The sequence below is a fragment of the Oncorhynchus gorbuscha genome, linkage group LG15 (assembly GCF_021184085.1).
Source record: "Oncorhynchus gorbuscha isolate QuinsamMale2020 ecotype Even-year linkage group LG15, OgorEven_v1.0, whole genome shotgun sequence".
Classification (NCBI taxonomy): domain Eukaryota; kingdom Metazoa; phylum Chordata; class Actinopteri; order Salmoniformes; family Salmonidae; genus Oncorhynchus; species Oncorhynchus gorbuscha.
Genome location: NC_060187.1, coordinates 61,667,280 through 61,681,458, shown reverse-complemented (window position 1 = coordinate 61,681,458; position 14,179 = coordinate 61,667,280). Strand labels below are relative to the sequence as shown.

At 38.7% G+C, this 14,179-nt stretch overlaps 1 protein-coding gene across 1 annotated transcript in view; it reads right to left on the bottom strand.

Moving 5' to 3' along the window:
* Nucleotides 1-14,179, bottom strand: part of LOC123997656 (gamma-aminobutyric acid type B receptor subunit 1-like) — a 51,271-nt gene that overhangs the window by 29,731 nt on the left and 7,361 nt on the right. Inside the window, exons 5-7 of the mRNA XM_046302109.1 lie at nucleotides 13,508-13,693; nucleotides 11,166-11,183; nucleotides 5,927-6,087 (exon numbers count right to left, since the gene is read on the bottom strand). Of these exons, the coding sequence (XP_046158065.1) occupies nucleotides 5,927-6,087; nucleotides 11,166-11,183; nucleotides 13,508-13,693 (365 nt within the window). The remainder of the gene's footprint in view (nucleotides 1-5,926; nucleotides 6,088-11,165; nucleotides 11,184-13,507; nucleotides 13,694-14,179) is intronic.

The window sequence follows — 14,179 nt, the reverse complement described above, 5'->3', positions numbered from 1 at the left end:
AATGACCCAAAACACAGAAGTAAATCAACAACAGAATGACTTCAACAGAAAAAAAATATGCCTTCTGGAGTGGCCCAGTCAGAGTCCTGACCTTCTGGAGTGGCCCAGTCAGAGTCCTGACCTCAACCCGATTGAGATGCAGTGGCATGACCTCAAGAGAGGGGTTCACACCAGACGTCCCAAGAATATTGCTGAGCTGAAACAGTTTTGTAAAGAGGAATGGTCCAAAATTCCTCCTGACTGTTGTGCAGGTCTGGTCCGCAACTACAGAAAACGTTTGGTTGAGGTTATTGCTGCCAAAGGAGGGTCAACCAGTTATTAAATCCAAGGATTCACATAATTTCCCCACCCTGCACTGTGAATGTTTACATGGTGTGTTCAATAAAGACATGAAAACGTATAATTGTTTGTGTTATTAATTTAAGCAGACTGTGTTTGTCTATTGTTGTGACCTAGATGAAGGTCAGAACATTTTATGACAATTTTATGCAGAAATCCAGGTATTTCCAAAGGGTTGACATACTTTTTTCTTGCCACTGTAAGAACAAGTTCTTATTTTACAATGACGGCCTACTGGGGAACAGTGGGTTAACTGCCTTGTTCAGGAGCAGAATGACAGATCTTTACCTTGTCAGCTCGGGGATTCGATCCAGCAACCTTTCAGTTACTGGCTCTAACCACTAGGCTACCTGCCGCACTGAAAGCTAGACATATGCCGCATTGCAAATAAACAGTGTAAGTGTTGAAGTTCATCTACACTAAAGTCTTCTTGATATTTCATTATTCAGCGTCTAATTATGTCATGTTATATTTGATGAGTCATCTCTTCTTCTTTTTTTTTACCCAAGGATCACACTTTGGAAGCTTCACTGGAACTATTGTGACCTTTACAGTAGATGAACACATTCTATTGTTGAACATCATTATACATTCAAGCCAAGACCACTGTATGAGCACGTCTTCATATTTAATATGATAAAGCAATTAAGAAGACAAGCAATTGGATGATGGTGATTCTTATTTCTAAATCTCATGCTCAAACAGAGTGTGAGTTATGATTGCCTGGGTGATGTTTGGTAACTGACCAAAAGAGCTGTTGATTGGATAATAACTGAAAGTAAATAGTAGCCGTATTCAATTCCATCTCCTATAATTTCACTCGTAATGCCATAAGCTGCTCATTAATATTACAGCCAGGTGTGAAGCATTCACAATCCACTGATCGTTAAAGTGATCATCAAACCCAACTGTAATTAGCAACAACTGTACACTAGCACGCACCTGCAGGCTACATTCAAGAAAATCTCACTGTCTGACATGTTCATTGATTTGGTTCTAGTCATGTATTGGTCTGTCACAAAGGTGTAAATCTATTGGTTTGTCAAAACAAAAAGTGAACCATAAATCAACCAACGGGTGATATTAATTCCATAAATTCTGGAATTCTAGATTTTAGAATATATTGTATTATATGGCCCGTACCATTGATTCACAAAGCTGTTTCAAGTTAAATGATATGTATAGTCAGTATATTTTATATGTCCACAGCCTAACGTCATGTTTTGTATATGATTTTTAAACCCTGAATCTCGACATGTATACATCAACCATATCTATTCATCCATATTATTATCTAATTGAAAGGAGAAAAATATGAAGCCTGTTTGCTTCAATGGTAACTGTGTTGCCATGCCAACTTTCCTCTCCCCTATTCTTTACAATGGGATTCCATTGCAGAGCCTTTTACACCAATCAGAACAAAGCTAGCGCTGCTCCCTAACCAGTCACAGCACAGTTAACTGTTTCATGCCTGTGTGCTGTATGCCCGGGTGTAGTGGAGGCATCTGTCCTGTAGTATGATTGATATGGAAACCCAGTGGGAAGGATGGCTGTGTGTTAAAGCTAATGAAGTGATGTGTCTTAAAAATACCAATGTCTATATGTCAAGACCAATATCTATATGTCAAGACCAATGTCTATATGTCAAGACCAATGTCTATATATCAAGACCAATGTATATATATCAAGACCAATGTCTATATGTCAAGACCAATGTCTATATATCAAGACCAATGTATATATATCAAGACCAATGTATATATGTCAAGACCAATGTCTATATGTCAAGACCAATGTATATATGTCAAGACCAATGTCTATATGTCAAGACCAATGTCTATATATCAAGACCAATGTCTATATGTCAAGACCAATGTATATATGTCAAGACCAATGTCTATATGTCAAGACCAATGTCTATATGTCAAGACCAATGTCTATATGTCAAGACCATTGTCTATATGTCAAGACCAATGTCTATATGTCAAGACCAATGTCTATATATCAAGACCAATGTCTATATGTCTATATATCAAGACCAATGTCTATATGTCTATATATCAAGACCAATGTCTATATATCAAGACCAATGTCCATATGTCAAGACCAATGTCTATATATCAAGACCAATGTCTATATGTCAAGACCAATGTCTATATATCAAGACCAATGTCTATATGTCAAGACCAATGTCTATATGTCAAGACCAATGTCTATATGTCAAGACCATTGTCTATATGTCAAGACCAATGTCTATATGTCAAGACCAATGTCTATATGTCAAGACCAATGTCTATATGTCAAGACCAATGTCTATATATCAAGACCAATGTCTATATGTCAAGACCAATGTCTATATATCAAGACCAATGTATATATATCAAGACCAATGTATATATGTCAAGACCAATGTCTATATGTCAAGACCAATGTATATATGTCAAGACCAATGTCTATATGTCAAGACCAATGTCTATATGTCAAGACCATTGTCTATATGTCAAGACCAATGTCTATATGTCAAGACCAATGTCTATATATCAAGACCAATGTCTATATGTCTATATATCAAGACCAATGTCTATATATCAAGACCAATGTATGCACACGTGACTGTAAGTCGCTTTGGATAAAAGCGTCTGCTAAATGGCATATATTATTATTATATGTCCATATATCAAGACCAATGTCTATATATCAAGACCAATGTCTATATATCAAGACCAATGTCTATATGTCAAGACCAATGTCTATATGTCAAGACCAATGTCTATATATCAAGACCAATGTCTATATGTCTATATGTCAAGACCAATGTCTATATATCAAGACCAATGTCTATATGTCAAGACCAATGTTTATATGTCAAGACCAATGTCTATATATCAAGACCAATGTCTATATGTCAAGACCAATGTCTATATATCAAGACCAATGTCTATATGTCAAGACCAATGTCTATATGTCAAGACCAATGTCTATATGTCAAGACCAATGTCTATATGTCAAGACCAATGTCTATATATCAAGACCAATGTCTATATGTCAAGACCAATGTCTATATGTCAAGACCAATGTCCATATGTAAATATGTCAAGACCAATGTCTATATGTCAAAACCAATGTCTATATGTCAAGACCAATGTCTATATGTCAAAACCAATGTCTATATGTCAAGACCAATGTCTATATATCAAGACCAATGTCTATATATCAAGACCAATGTCTATATATCAAGACCAATGTCTATATGTCAAGACCAATGTCTATATGTCAAGACCAATGTCCATATGTATATATGTCAAGACCAATGTCTATATGTCAAGACCAATGTCTATATGTCAAGACCAATGTCTATATGTCAAGACCAATGTCTATATGTCAAGACCAATGTCCATATGTATATATGTCAAGACCAATGTCTATATGTCAAGACCAATGTCTATATGTCAAGACCAATGTCTATATATCAAGACCAATTTCTATATGTCAAGACCAATGTCTATATGTCAAGACCAATGTCTATATGTCAAGACCAATGTCCATATGTCTATATGTCAAGACCAATGTCTATATGTCAAGACCAATGTCTATATGTCAAGACCAATGTCTATATGTCAAGACCAATGTCCATATGTCAAGACCAATGTCCATATGTCAAGACCAATGTCCATATGTCAAGACCAATGTCTATATGTCAAGACCATTGTCTATATGTCAAGACCATTGTCTATATGTCAAGACCAATGTCTATATGTCAAGACCATTGTCTATATGTCAAGACCATTGTCTATATGTCAAGACCATTGTCTATACTTCAAGACCAATGTCTATATGTCAAGACCAATGTCTATATGTCAAGACCAATGTCTATATGTCAAGACCAATGTCTATATGTCAAGACCAATGTCTATATGTCAAGACCAATGTCTATATGTCAAGACCAATGTCTATATGTCAAGACCAATGTCTATATGTCAAGACCAATGTCTATATGTCAAGACCAATGTCTAAATGTCAAGACCAATGTCCCTATGTCAAGACCAATGTCCCTATGTCAAGACCAATGTCTATATGTCAAGACCAATGTCTATATGTCAAGACCAATGTCTATATGTCAAGACCAATGTCTATATGTCAAGACCATTGTCTATATGTCAAGACCAATGTCTATATGTCAAGACCAATGTCTATATGTCAAGACCAATGTCTATATGTCAAGACCATTGTCTATATGTCAAGACCAATATCTATATGTCAAGACCATTGTCTATGTGTCAAGACCAATGTCTATATGTCAAGACCAATGTCTATATGTCAAGACCAATGTCTATATGTCAAGACCAATGTCTATATGTCAAGACCAATGTCTATATGTCAAGACCAATGTCTATATGTCAAGACCATTGTCTATATGTCAAGACCATTGTCTATATGTCAAGACCAATGTCTATATGTCAAGACCAATGTCTATATGTCAAGACCAATGTCTATATGTCACAGCACAAGGGACATTTCTTCAGTGGACAGAATGCCACTACCGAGGTCTCCTCGGGATAAGATGTCACATATAGCTGACCATCACTGACCCATTTGACCACTAGCTAACCACTAAGCTCCAGTGACTAACCAGGAAATGATAGAGCCAAATATTTGTGCTATTAAATTAACAAAACACCCGCTGCTTGTCTCTCATCAATCATTCATCATATAGGCATTTTCAAATGTCAGCACTATACACTCTATATGTTTCCCACTGTTCCTGCCCCAGTTATTGCCTCCCACTTCGTAATTTAGCAGCTAGCTGATGCTTTGTGGCTGTCCTTGGTGCTGAATTGCAGCAAGCCAATATCAGTGTCTGACGTGGCATTAGTTTAGTTTATCGTCCACCACAATGAAATCGGGGAGGCGACTGTGGATCGGTCTCTGTCCATTCGCCACATGCGATATCTCAGACAACACTAGGCCGATTTTGACGAGATTTGGGTCTTGCCATTTTGACGACAATTATGCGTCTTGCCATAGAGATCCCGCATTTACAAAATGACACTAATTGGCCTAAAGCCGGAGCTATGGTAATGAACTGAAATGTGTTAGTTGCGAGATTTATCTCAATTGGCCCAAGGGGGACGCTGCATCTTTTGTGGGGGATGACATGTTTACTGTTACCTTGTTTAAAAAAATTAAATGGGCAACTGTGCAACAATTCTAAAAGGGGTAATATAATTTGGCTTTTGGTACATAACTCCCTTGACAATATTAAATAAGTATGCTGCTGAGTTGTTACATTACTGCACCCACCTGCTACAAGGGCAATACATTCAAAGAAGTATGCCTGCTGGAAATCAATATCATGTTGGCAAGTTTTAACAATGTATAGAGACATATGTAAGGAAGAAAGGCTGTACCTGAAATATAAATTAAGTGTTCATGTATTTAATATTACATGGACACAAACTGGTCTAATTTAATTTCAACTGGTCTAGAGACTTGTGAAAAACCAAGATAAAGATGTATTCTCTTCTGATTATGTGACTATCACTTTTTAACTACAACAATGGATCTATTTGATCCAACATCTACTCACCATACTGTCATAGTATATCAGCTCCAGTTCGTAATCCGGCAGGATATCCGTCCGGTTGTTTACCAGATCCAAAGCCATCTGCGCAGAGGGGAGACATGCTTGGCCGCCCGGCCAACCGCCGCTCATGGGGAAGAGAGCTCCGATGTAGAGTTTCTTCTTGCCTAGGGACGGGCACGGCCAAGAGAGGAGAAGTAAGGTGAGCGATGCTCGAAGTGCAATATGGCCGGACGCAACACTCGATAATTGCCGCAGACTTTTTCCAATTACCGCCATGGTCAGGTAATTTGAATTGAAGCGATATCCAAATGTTGCAGTGGAGTTGGGTTCGTATTAGAATAATAGGAGATTATGGTGTAATTAAAAGTTTTAGAGAGCCTCGAGGTGAATTTGCAAAGAATCGCAATAGCATTTCATTGCAATAATTTTGCGCTCTCCAAAAAGTGGATTCACGTGTTCGCCACGCTAACATACAGTGAATGATTGTTAGAAAAAAAAATAGTCTAGCTCGCCTGCTCTTATATTATTTCAGTGGACTAATAGTTTCGATTTATAATTTGTCCGTGCAGAGGTCCATGATATACAACCCAAATAGTTAATGTTTTTATCAACGTTGAATGTTGGATTTATAAATAGGGTATAACTTGTTTGGAAGCCACGTTTGCCTCCTTTTGTCGTTCAGCAGGCAGAGTTCAATCATTTCAAAACCTAAGATGAAGTGTTCAATTAATTGGGTTCAGCAAATAAGTTGAATGGTTTTGTTCCAAGTGCTGTAAAAACTAATGAGGCAGGATAGTTTCCCTTTCCGTCGCGATTGAGAATATTGGACAGACATTAAAATAATGCTACTAGGTTATTTCTAATAATTCATGATCACCATGATTTTGCACCGAAAGGTTTGCGCGCGCGACCAGTCCAGACGGCAGAAAATGAGCTCCGGGTTACGAATAACGTTTGAATTGTCCTTATTCTCTGGTTAATAAAAGCAAATCGCACTGTGCGTCATTTCAGGATTTTTAAATAATCTGTCCGTGCAACGACCCGTATTTCCAATTGTAGAGGATGAAACGAAGTGTCCAGGAATGATACGCGAAAGGTATATCATCAACTGCAGCAGAGGCTATGAGTGTGCGTCTGTGTGTGTGCATGTGTGTATGAGCAAGGACAACTCTGATGATATTTGCTAGTCGGTGAATGTGTAGAGACATCGAGAGAGCAAGTGAGGCAGGGGGATGGTTAAGGGGGCACTATAAACTGCAGTGCCTATTTACCAACTTTTGAATTGTGTGTGAGTGTGAGTCTGTGCGTGCGTGCGAGAGTGTGTGCGTGCGAGCGAGCGAGCGCGTGAGCATATGTGTGTGTGTGTGTGTGTGTGTGTGTGTGTGTGTGTGTGTGTGTGTGTGTGTGTGTGTGTGTGTGTGTGTGTGTGTGTGTGTGTGTGTGTGTGTGTGTGTGTGTGTGTGTGTGTGTGTGTGTGTGTGTGTGTGTGTGTGTGTGTGTAAAACATAGTTTCTACAATCAAAAGAAGTGTGTAACACCTTGTTTCTACAATCAAAGAGTATTGGCACACTCTCAGTATCTGTCACTCTCTAATTCATCTTTTGGGAGCAATAGATTATTCAAATCAATATATGACTAAGTTAACTTTATCTGGGAAAATAGAGGGTACACTGATATAAATCAAATATTTGAATATCAAATCAACATAGACTTTAGATTGAAAGTGAGCCAAATCGATTCTCAACCACATGAACCAATGAAAGAACATTCATTCACATAAGCCACAAGCCAATAGAAAGACCATTAAATGCCTCAAGGGCAACTTTGAGAAATCAGCAAAAGCAGTGGGACCAGTCAGTGCATCAATTTCCCTGCTCTCCTTTTCCCTTCATTTAAGTTGACCTGGAGTCAGTCTGTGTGATGTATAGCCAAGATCTGCTACTGTACAGGCTACAGCATACATGCTATTTGAATCATCTGTCCAGTTTAATAAGGATCTGCCCCCTTTTTTTCCAATTTTCGCCTAAAATGACATACCCAAATCTAACTGCCTGTAACTCAGGCTCTGAAGCAAGGATATGCGTATTCTTGGTACCATTTGAAAGGAAACACTTTGCAGTTTGTGGAAATGTGAAAGGAATGTAGGAGAATATAACACAATAGATCTGGTAAAAGATAATACAAAGAAAAAAACAACTTTTCTTTTGTATTTTTTTGTACCATCATCTTTGAAATGCAAGAGAAAGGCCATAATGTATTATTCCAGCAAAGCTGTAATTTAGAATTTGGCCACTAGATGGCAGTAGTGTATGTGCAAAGTTTTAGACTGGTCTAATGAACCATTGCATTTCTGTTCAAAATGTTGTATCAAGACTGCCCAAATGTTCCTAATTTGTTTATGAATAACTATTCATGTTCAAAACTGTGCACTCTCCTCAAACAATAGCATGGTATTCTTTCACTGTAATAGCTACTGTAAATTGAACAGCGCAGTTAGATTAACAAGAATTTAAGCTTTCTGCCATATATGTCTATGTCCTGGGAAATGTTCTTGTTACTTACAACCTCATGCTAATCACATTAGCCTACGTTAGCTCAACCGTCCCGTGGAAGGTACACCGATCCCAAAGAAGTTTTAAAGCCTCCTCTCATTGCCCTTTAAATCAGCCAATGTAGCACTGACCGCATCCCAAATGCCTCCCTATTCCCTATAAAGTAGAGCTCTGGTCAAAAGTAGTGTACTCTAAATAATAGGGTGCAATTTGCGACGCAACCACCGTTTCACTCTCAGCTCTTAGACAGGGCTCTCATACCCCCAAGTAGGCCAATATGAATAACATAATTAGAACCAGCTATAATAGAATTATAGAATTAGTCAGAAAATGACTCCACCTCTTCCACGGCTAAAATGTAACACCTGACTCATTGGCAACAGCTACTGGCACTCTGGGGACTAGAGAGTAAACCCAATGCTATAAATGCATTCCACCTTTGCTCAATAATTAGGCTGGTTTTAGGTTCTCTATGTAATATCACTGTAGAAATACTCTTATTGTGCACTTTGGGATAGATTGTGTGATGGAGAAATAGCCACCTTCCCTCCACCTCAGTACAATTACAGTGGAATGTATTTACTACATAACTGCATCTGAATACAGTAATAGTCAATAGCAGACCCAAAGCTACTAACTGTTATTGAGTATACTTGGCAAAGGTGGCAATTCAACTCACAGCCCTTGTGTTGCCAGCCAGCACCATGCGTGTTCCAACCTCTAACCCGCTGAGCCATCTGTAGCCCACAATGACGTAGAACTCCTCTGTCTCATAGATCACCTGTCTGAACTTCGCAGCATGCCATGTATTATTCACACCTGATATTTAAATGCTATTCCATTACGCGGCCGTCTATATGCCAGCAAACACCGAACAACACATAGTGGGGCAGACATTTGTCACAACAAGAGCACTCTGAAAAAACAACATTTTGAATAGACGTTATGGCAAATAATATAATGCTAGTTTCAAATACTGCACCTCTCAGTTGGATTGCGTGCATGGTGCACATCGTAGAGTTTACTTAAAGGGGCAATCTGCAATTCAAACAAAAACAAAATCAAAGTGGTCACCTCGCCACTGGTTTTGGTAAATAACTGAGGGATGGGGCTGGAGAAATGTAACCACTCTCAAATTGGTAGACAGAGCTATGGAAGCAGGGACTGACTACCCATGACATTACTACCCATGATATCATGTGTTTAGGCTATATAGTGTTTGTTTACAATTACATTGTTTATAAATAATGGAGTAAAAGATTATACTGTATTTTGGGTTCTGATCTGGTATGATGTTTAAGTGTTATTCTTCAATAACCAATATAATACATGTACTGTATAAATCCAAAAGTGGATGTAGCAACTACAGATTTCCCCTTTAACTCTGGTTAAATAATCTCCTCCTTATAAGGCACATCGCTAAAGAAAAGCTTCAAATTAAATCACGAAGCAGATTATAATTTTACGGTATTTTTGTACAGATCTGTGCTCGTATGTGTGACTAAAATGTCGCCCACAGCCTTAGAAACTAAACGCTGTCGCAACACCTCTGCCAGAGCTATCTATTATATCAACTGTATCAGTGGTGGGACCCAGTGTGGTACAGGAATCCCTATTCTGGTTAACCTATAAGAACACAGGGCTTAAGATCACAGAAGAGAGAATGCTTTTTCTGACTTCCTCTGACTGCTGCTAACACACACCCACACACACACCTCCACAGACACAGACAAACCTGGGTGTTAACCTTTACCCAGCTGAGAAGGCAGTAAGTGGGTGTTGATACCACACTGAGTGAAAAGTGGAATGAAGAGAGAGAGAGAGAGAGAGAGAGAGAGAGAGAGAGAGAGAGAGAGAGAGAGAGAGAATGCGAGAGAGAGTGAATGAGAGATAAGAGGAGAGAGTAAGCCTGGTTCACATTTCATGGAGATTTTGGAAGGAAATGTGCTTTCTATGCACCGTTAGGACAGGTTGGCGCAGGAGAAGATTAAGTTGAAATGAGTGAGTAATGTTGTTGTTAATGGTTGATAATAATCATTAAATAATTATTGGTGATATTGTACGATCTGAAAGAGGAGTTGAAAAGTGTTATGCCAGTATTTTACGACAGGAATATAATAGGTAGCCTCTTAAATTAAGCAATAATCTTCAACAAAAATGACAAACAAATAATAATCTTGTCAATGCCACAAGGACAACAATTTAACTATAACATATTGTGTGTCATTTCTACTCTTGGCAAGGTAGCCTAGTGCTTAGAGCATTGTGCCAGTAACCGGAAGGTTGCTGGATTGAATCCCCGAGTTGACAAGGTAAAAATCTGTCTTTCTGCCTCTAAGCAAGGCAGTTAACCCACTGTTCTCTGGGCGCCGAAGACGTGGATGTCGATTAAGGCAGCCCCCCTGCACCTCTCTGATTCAGAGGGGTTAGGATTAAAAGCAATAGACACATTTCAGTTGAACGCATTCAGTTGGACGATGTGGTGTTGACAAGATTATTATTTCCCTTTATCTAATTCGAATCCGTTTAAATCCTTCACCAGTAGAATTACTGGTCAACAGAAGGCATCCTGCTCTAGAAATGTACCACTGCCCTCTTGTGCTTCACAGAAGCATTACAACTTTTTGCAACATTTGTTTCAATGAGCTTTTACATTCATAGACACCCCAACCAAAACCAATCGCTCTTACCTTTGTAGTTTCTGTCATCTGTGGCAAGCAAATAGAAAAGACAAAATTACATTTGTTAATAGTCAAAATGATTTGGTGACTGGTAGCATATGTAAATGCAACACTAACACTGTGTGATGTTTGTGAATTGTTTCATTCTTCATGGATTGATTGCGCTATACGTGTTACTCATGACACATGTACAGTACTCCATGCTCCATAAATTGAAATCAGTATGTAGGCCTACTGTAGACTACTTTTACTGTAGTCTGTATAACCTGTGGAAGTGACGGCCACTTCTGCTTCACTTCCGGGTCATGTCCCAAAATCTCTCTAATGGGCTTCAAGATTATATCATAAAATGAATTTAATATTTATACAGTACCAGTCAAAAGGTTGGACACGCCAACTCATTCCATTTATTTATTTATTTTTCTACATTGTAGAATAAATGTGAATATATATAAAACTATGAAATAACACATATGGAATGATGTAATAACCAAAAAAGTGTTCAACAAATCAAAATATATTTTAAGTAGCCACCCTTTGCCTTGATGACAACTTTGCACACTCTTGGCGATAAGGACGATAAGAACCAGTTAGTTTGATGTTTTGTATATTAGATTAAGCAGTTTTTTTTTGCCAGCCAGTACTGTTTGAAAATGAAAACAATATATCAAATAAATGGAGACCTGCAAGCTTTTCAAAATAGAGAAATATACAGCTGATTGGTGGGAGATGTAGTTCATATGTGTAGTTCAAATAAAACGGTTGTAAATTCTCTGCTTCGTGCTTCTTCTTGAGCGTCAAATATGTTGAAGTAAATTCATACCAAAGCACATATACATATACACATGAACAAATATGAAGCCCACTCTTAGACTACAAAACGAGAACAGATGTAAAATTGATGGGTTATCACACAATCATGGAGTATTGCACAATTATTCATAAAATATGTCTTGTGTCCACCAGGTGACAGTACTATAACTCCCTGTTTATGACAAGTACACAGAACAAGGGGGTGAATGTCAATTGTATTTCCTGGATTTCTCGCATCCTCCCTTGTACCATCAAATGTGAACTGAAGATTATTTTACCTTTTGTTGTTCTAAATTTGTTTGCTGTATATATATTAAATTAATTTTGTGATATAATCTTGAAATCCATTAGAGAGATTTTGGGACATGACCCGGAAGTGAAGCGGAAGTGGCCGTCACTTCCACAGGGTATACAGACAATACAGTAAAAGTAGTCTACAGTAGGCCTACATACTGATGTCAATTTAAGGAGCATAGAGTACTGTACATGTGTCATGAGTAACACGTATAGCGCATCAATCCATGAAGGAAAAAAAAATCTCAACAAACAAATTTAGAACAACAAAAGGTAAAATAATCCTCAGTTCACATTTGATGGTACATTCATATGATTGACTCCTAAGTTCTTGAGGAACCAAGGGGAGGAACCTCTGACCTTCTCCGCCGTTGTGTTTTGAGGACGCGGCAAGGAGAGAGGATGCGAGGATTCAAGGAAATACAATTGACCTTCATCCAAAAAAGCTGAACATTTATCATTTGTACCTATACACACACCTATGATTTGCACACAAAACAAAGCATATACAGCATTGTAGAATACATGCCTGGACACGCAACTATATTGACAATATATCAATGTACACAGAGTACAAAACATTAGGAACAGCTGCTCTTTCCATGACAAAGACTGACCAGGTGAATCCAGGTGAAAGCTATGATCCCTTATTGATGTCACTCATTAAATCCACTTCCATCAGTGTAGGTGATGGGGAGACAAGTTAAAGAAGGATTTTTAAGCCTTGAGACAATTGAGACATGGATTGTGTATGTGTGCCATTCAAAGGGTGAATGAGCAAGACAAGAGACTTAAGTGCCTTTGAACGGGGTATGGTAGTAGGTGCCAGGCACACTGGTTTAAGTGTGTCAAGAACTGCAACGCTGATGGGTTTTTCACACTCAACTGTTTCCCTTGTGTATCAACAACGGTCCACCATCCAAAGGACATCCAGCCAACTTGACACAACTGTGGGAAGCATTGGAGTCAACATGGCCCAGCATCCCTATGGAACGCTTTCAACACCTTGTAGAGTCCATGTCACGACAAATTGAGGCTGTTCTGAGAGAAAAAGGGGTGCAACTCAATATTAGGAAGGTGTTCCTAATGTTTTGTACACTCAGCGTATATATGTTTGTCTGTGTATGTTTCCATGGAGTATATGTGTTGTTTTTCCATTTTGAAGCTAAACCAAAACATATAATATCAACACAAACATCACAATTGAATAACATGAATAGATTGGGATTCCATTCCGCACTTACAGAGGCAGACCGGTTTGGGTGAGTCCCACTTGCCCAGTTTGGTGCAGTGTGTGATGTTCCTGCCCTCCAGCATGAAGCCAGCATGGCAGCTGTAGTGCAGCACGGTGCCCTCCACCGGTGGCCCAGGGGGCTTCAGCGCCACCCTCCCATTCTCCAGGGACGTCCACACACGAGGGCACAGCAGCACTGGGAGAGAGATGGGCAGGGTAGTGGGAGGAAGGTTAGTGGGAATGACAGCAGTCATATTTACATGACATGTACTAACTTCCAGTGTGTTTCTGCTCTCATGCCAACTCCTTATGGAACAAATATGGCATGACAATTCTACAAGGAGTTGGCAAGAGAGCAGAAAACAGACTGGCACTCAGGCTAATACGGCACCAGTGTTTATTTTGGCATCTTTTTTCTATTTAGTTTTAGTCTTCAAATAAATGGCAGTCACATTTGAATAATTTCCTTCTTTGTTACTTTTAGTTATTATCAGTCAACAATAAATCTGGACAATTTTTGTCTTGTTTTAGTCAGTGCATTTCTTTCCAATTAAATAATTCATTCACTACATGACCAAAAGTATATAGACACCTGCTCGTCCAACATCTCATTCCAAAATCATGGGAATTCATATGGAGTTGCCCCCCCCCCTCCTCCCCCCTTTGCTGCTATAACAGCCTC